General features: G+C 35.6%; 1 protein-coding gene across 1 annotated transcript; it reads right to left on the reverse strand.

The window, feature by feature from the left end:
- Positions 1-240: 240 nt before the first annotated feature.
- On the reverse strand, positions 241-5453 carry LOC107024574 (frataxin, mitochondrial). Its single transcript, XM_015225563.2, has 5 exons — positions 5157-5453; positions 3129-3201; positions 1487-1534; positions 1312-1406; positions 241-546 (listed from the first exon to the last, which is right to left on the reverse strand). The coding sequence occupies exons 1-5, from the start codon at positions 5393-5395 to the stop codon at positions 417-419; spliced, it is 585 nt and encodes a 194-aa protein (XP_015081049.1). The 5' UTR covers positions 5396-5453; the 3' UTR covers positions 241-416.
- Positions 5454-5867: the final 414 nt, after the last annotated feature.

Below are 5867 nucleotides of genomic sequence, written 5' to 3' on the forward strand. Positions count from 1 at the left end.
CAGGTGGCAGTGATGACTTATGATAGATTTGTGGTGGTAATTTGAAAGTGAAACAAATGTACATCTCATATATGTTCAACGTATCACACTATATACTGAATAACACCCTGAAGTTGTCCTCAATAGACACTTTAACTATGCAGACGTCCTAATACGTCAATGTATTCATTGTATGTAAAGTGTGTTCATGACATATATGATAACTCCATAATGTCCCAATCCAGAGTAACAACCATAAAATCACGTTTGCCATTCTCCATGAATCATATATGTAAATAGTTTTAACTATAAGATTTATAATTTACAAGAGAAAAATTTGAGTCGCTATCTGTTTGGGAAAAATAGCTTATTTATTCCAGACATGTAAATCATATTAGAAACAGTACAACTAAACACACAAAAAAAATCGCGCAGTCTCAAGAAAGAGTAATGGCACATCCGCATAGTTTTTCGAGTTCGTCTTCCAAAACCTTTTGCAGGTTTGCCTTGGTTCGCCTATAGATCCAACCTTGTGAGCTCTGATCCCAGTCAAACCTTGAAGGACCGCTGCAACAAGAATGTTTCGTGAACACAAAGGAGATTGGGGATGGGTGGGTATCTGAATATCGAAACTTAACACAAACCAGAAAGAGCAAATGATTGTAGAATGATATACCAACTTCATCAGTAAAAGCTTAAAAGGAAATTTATAAATCATAATGCATTGAAATGATACTGCTATAAATATAGGGAAACCAGAGAAACAAGTGAATCTTTTGAATTCAAGGGCGAGTGAACATGCTCTTTCGGGGAAAAAATAATAATTCACACAGTATGTTTAAATGTTCTTCCGGGTACTTGTTATTTAATTATCTACATCTGGGTATTAGTTTCATAACGGAAAGCACATTACAACCATATTGTTTCAATCATGTATAGAGCAGAGTACAGGGAAAGCCCCTCAATGATTCACACACTCTTTGAACATGAGCCTATAACAATTGTTTGCTGGTCTAAATGATGTGTAAATATATCACTCCTCGTAGTTGTTTCTTAAATATTGACTTTGAATCACAGATCCATTTTTTCCTAAGCATGTTACAGTATTATATATACGCTAAAGGAAGAACTAGAAATGTTTCCAAGTTGACGGAAAGAGAGAACAATGAAATTATAGATGGAGGTGGCACAGGGGAAATATTTGCAGATTGCATTGTGTTAGAAGGTTGATTTTTTGATATGGTCCAGACCAAGATTATATGAAAATAAAAAGATAAACAAAGACACATCAGAAATGCAATTACAAAGAGAGAGAGAGAGAGGCATTGGTACCTCACTGGTGAAGACATCCAAATCTGCCTATTTGGTGTCTGTTTGTTTATCACATAGGTTCCCAGGCTCCCAAGCTTCAGAGTTAAAACCTCATTCTGCGAACAAAATCTAGAATATCAAGACAAATGAAGGACATTGAAAGAAATACATTTTAAAGCTATTTTATCCGTCTCACCCCATAATCCACATCGAAACCATCAATGTCAACTGAGTCCCCATATTCCTGTCATGTAGAAAAAGATACAACTGTTATAAACAATCAAAAAATGCAGAATGCTGATCATATGTACAACCCAACCCAACTGAACTTTAACTTAGCAGATTGATAAACAATTTTAACAAGAGAAGCAAGGGTGCTGCATGGGGCTAATATCTCTTCATCAATATGAACGTATGATGCATAACCAATGATTGGGGTAACATGTTCTTCAACTCCTCGACAAAAAGTAGAGCATCTTAAAGCAGCCACTTGAGAAATTCAATCCAAATGACATACATAAGAGTTCATGTATTAGTGGGATCCACTCTGATTTACATTCAAAGGTTGAGGTTTCTCATCGTCAACTTAATGAAGATAGATTCAATACGAGAAGCATCTTATCAAAATATAACCTCTACTATTTATAAACAGGCTTTGCACAAGATATAGGCTCTCCATTGACACTAAAAGTAAAGAGAATCCAAACTCAAGTTTCGTATTATCAGCTGTGATATCAACAAAATTATTTTTGAAACCAACTGATTATTTTTGAAACCAACTGTTTTCTTTCAGATAGGTGATTTCTTCCTATCTATCCAAGTCTTGGTGAATGGAGTTAACGATAAATGTACTCGTGCAGGTAGCACGTACCCGTGGAAATTAGTCAAGGTGTGGTCAAACTTACCCTGACACCACGATTATCAGGGTGAAAAAATGTTACCTTTTATGTGTCCCCAGAAGATGAAACTTAAAACTTCTGGCCTCACCCATGATAGCTAAAAGTTCATAATTCTTTTAGGCTTGATAAATGCATGTACTTGAAATGAAATAAGTTTAAGTTCAGCTACTATATAAACTTTTGGGAAAAAAAGAAGATGGTAATGACAGGATAAATCACAGTACATAATGATCTAAAATGTATCACAACAACATAAGCAGTATGATCCCACAGGTGGGGTTTGGGGGGACAAGAGAACTGCTCCCATGCTGGTACTCAAAAAGGTTTGGTAAGACAAAGATGATAAACATGAAATACTCTCCCTTCGGCAGTATGGTGGACCATTTGGAAGGAAATGAATGCAATGATTTTTGAAAGCAAATCAGAATCAGTAGTTAGTACTAAGTATTAAGTACAGATGTTTATCCCAACTGTTTTTTGGTGTAACATGGCAAATGCAAATGATATAGAGGCCATGCTAGATTTTTGAGCTCACTACACAATATGTGATGGAGCGACCCTTGTAAATTCCCCACAGCACCTTCTGCTTGCTGGATTTCAATACAAAACCTTTTTGACAATAAAAAAATCCAAGTAATCTTTTTAGTGATCAATAAATGCCGGCCCACAACTCAGATGAATAATGGGCCTAGCCCTCTAACCTTCTCTACTTAAATACCCAAGCTTTTGTTTAAGAGAAATACCTGATACTAACTAAACTTCTGGAAAACAAAAGATCCAATACAAACAAAAACAGAAGTTTTAAACTGACTAATAAACATCAGCAACCACCTTGAGTATCATAGTGCAACCGCTAAGATATAGGTACATATACGAGAAAGTCCAACTGAACTTGATATAAGTAAAATAAACTTAAGTATATCAGATACAACAGTATACCTCCAACTTATCTAGCAAGTCATGGATAGTGGCATTAGCCAGTCTGTGATACTCATCTTCCTGCAGCAGAGATCTGTAGATTTATAAATTTAGTATGAAGATACAAACACATTTTCCTACATCAATAAACTTCCAACTGTGAAAGGACATTCTAAGAATTACAAACACAAAACAACCTCCATTGTAGATTTTACAGAGAGAGCAACACACAGACAGAAGGAGAGAGCGAGAGAGAGGGGAAGGACTAAGACAACGTTAGTTTCTAAGTGAGAATCAACGGCTCTGCACATAAGACACAAAAATCTAAGTATCAAGCACTAATTATTTGGAACTATTGACATGAAGCAAGATGGGAGCTTTAGCAATAAATTAAAATCCATCGGACAATACTGCAAATGTTTTATGCTGCTCTTCCTTTTAACCCGTAGAGAAAAGGTGTACCATTTCAATCTTTTTCCCAATTTACTCTTTATTTGTCAAGCTTATCTTTACTTGTCTAGAAATTCAGTTAGGTTTTCAAACAATTTATTTCCCCCCCTGTAAGATCTATAGGAGCCAGGCAAAACAGTATCAGACTTCTGTGCAATTATCTTCTTCTACTTTTGATCAGATTTTTGTTTTACACCAACCTTAGCTTATCTCACATTACGCATCAACCATGCAACACACCTTCAGTTGAAACAAACCAAAATAGCTAGTCCTTTATCACGGGCAAGTGTAAATTAAACACTAAACTTCATCTGTTACTACAGCCGCTTCTAGTGCTGGGCTACGGCTTCAAAATTCAGTATATTGACCTGCAGAACTCTTCTAGATTAATTGTATTACCTGCACTCTATCCTCACTTACATTGGAAGTCAAACACATTGGAAAATCAAAGATGCTCTGAGATACAATATTAAAATGAGGACTTTAAGCTACTTAATCAAAGTAAAAAGATTTCATCTTTGAACAATTATGAGTCTACACTCTTTGGATTGATGCTTAGCAATTACACAAAGGAGGCAGAGGCAGGGAAATCAGAAGGGCGCTAGTTCAGAATGATGGGAAATGTTTTACTCAATAAATTTGTTTTCCACAAAAATAATAAAACTGATTATGCCACTTACCCACAGAAGTCATATTCACTTATAAAGATCCTTACTCTTATTCAATCTCCCTGATTTCAAACAACGCATAGACATGGAGGTCGAAGATTAGGATAGAAAGCTAGAAGGTAGCTGAGTGATATCACATTTTGTGTGGGACAGTGGGAGAGGCAGGGGTCTAACCCTCTTCTTTTTTTTTTATTAGTATTCTATAGTTTTAGCATAGTTTCTTATTTTCCAATGTGTACTACCATTTGTTGTTGCATTTGTTTTGTATCTTGCCACTTTGTTCTCTTATTCCTTTACAAACCTGCATCAGACACGTTTCTATTGAGTCGAGGGTCCACTAGAAACAGTCTCTCTACCTCACAAAGGTAGCGATAAAGTATGTGTACATCCTGCACTCTCCGTACCCCACTTATGGTGATTACACTGAATTTGATCTTGTTGTTGCTATTTACTTTAGACATTAATTATTGACCTTTATCCAAAATATCACCAAAACTTTTCCCTCACATTTTATCCTACACCTTGTACATTTGCCATATGTGAAGCACCTCTCCAACAATACACCGGACAGACAATATTTTCCATGGAAATCACTTTCCTCCATACCAAATGCACCTGACACTATTCAACTTCAGACAATCCTCAAATCATAGATTCAATACTACTCTCTCATCTAACATTCAGGTCTAATAACATCCTAAAGTATGCCGAATTTCTCAACAGAAAAACAATTAAGACTGAAGTAGTTTCAAGCAAATTAAAATTGAAAGAAATTCTAGATACAGATACTCAAACTCCGTTCCTTTCTCCAATTTGTTCAAGCAAATTCTATAATCACTACAATTACTCAGCAAAAAAAAAACAAAATCCCAAACATCGAAGTTAGAATAAAGTAATTCGGAACTAAAAGTTGTTACTAAATCAAACCTACCGGTAATCAATAGCAGCAGGACCTTCAGAAGCATCTTGAAGAGGTGACGAGCGGGAACAATAGCTTCTAGAAACTTCTGAGAGTAACGATTTGGATATAATGGTCGACGGTTCTAGAAGATATTTATGCGTAGAAGCAGAAAGAAATGATCTTTGTATTAATGAAGAAGAATTAGGTTTGAGAGCTCTGCATAGCGATTTGCGAAGTAGAAGCAGCTTCCGTGAACAAGAAGAAGCCATTTTTGCTCTTTAGAACAGTTTCCACTTCCTTCGCCATTCTAGTTATTTCACACAAGCTAACAACAGGCCCAAACTCACTTTAAGGTTTAAGCCCAGCATTTTATATATATACTTTTTTGGGCCTTACGCACTTTATTTCGAGGGCAACTTTCACATATAGCAAACAAAAAATTCATATTTGTATGCTATAGCAAAGTTTGCATAATTGCGCTCCATAGCAAACATAAAAATGTATAATTCGCTATACATATACAATTGTATAATTCGCTGGCCTATTTCGCTGCAATTGTATAATTCGCTATCCTATTTCACTGCGATTGTATAATGCACAATTGTATAATTCGCTGCCTATTTCGCTGCAATATTTTTATAAAATTTGCTTTGCATACAGTTGAATCGAATTAAAATGTATGTATATTGCATAATTATAAGTGCATAGCAAGAAGATATATGTTTTTCTCTCGCTTTATAC

This window comes from Solanum pennellii, chromosome 7 (assembly GCF_001406875.1).
Source record: "Solanum pennellii chromosome 7, SPENNV200".
Classification (NCBI taxonomy): Eukaryota; Viridiplantae; Streptophyta; class Magnoliopsida; order Solanales; family Solanaceae; genus Solanum; species Solanum pennellii.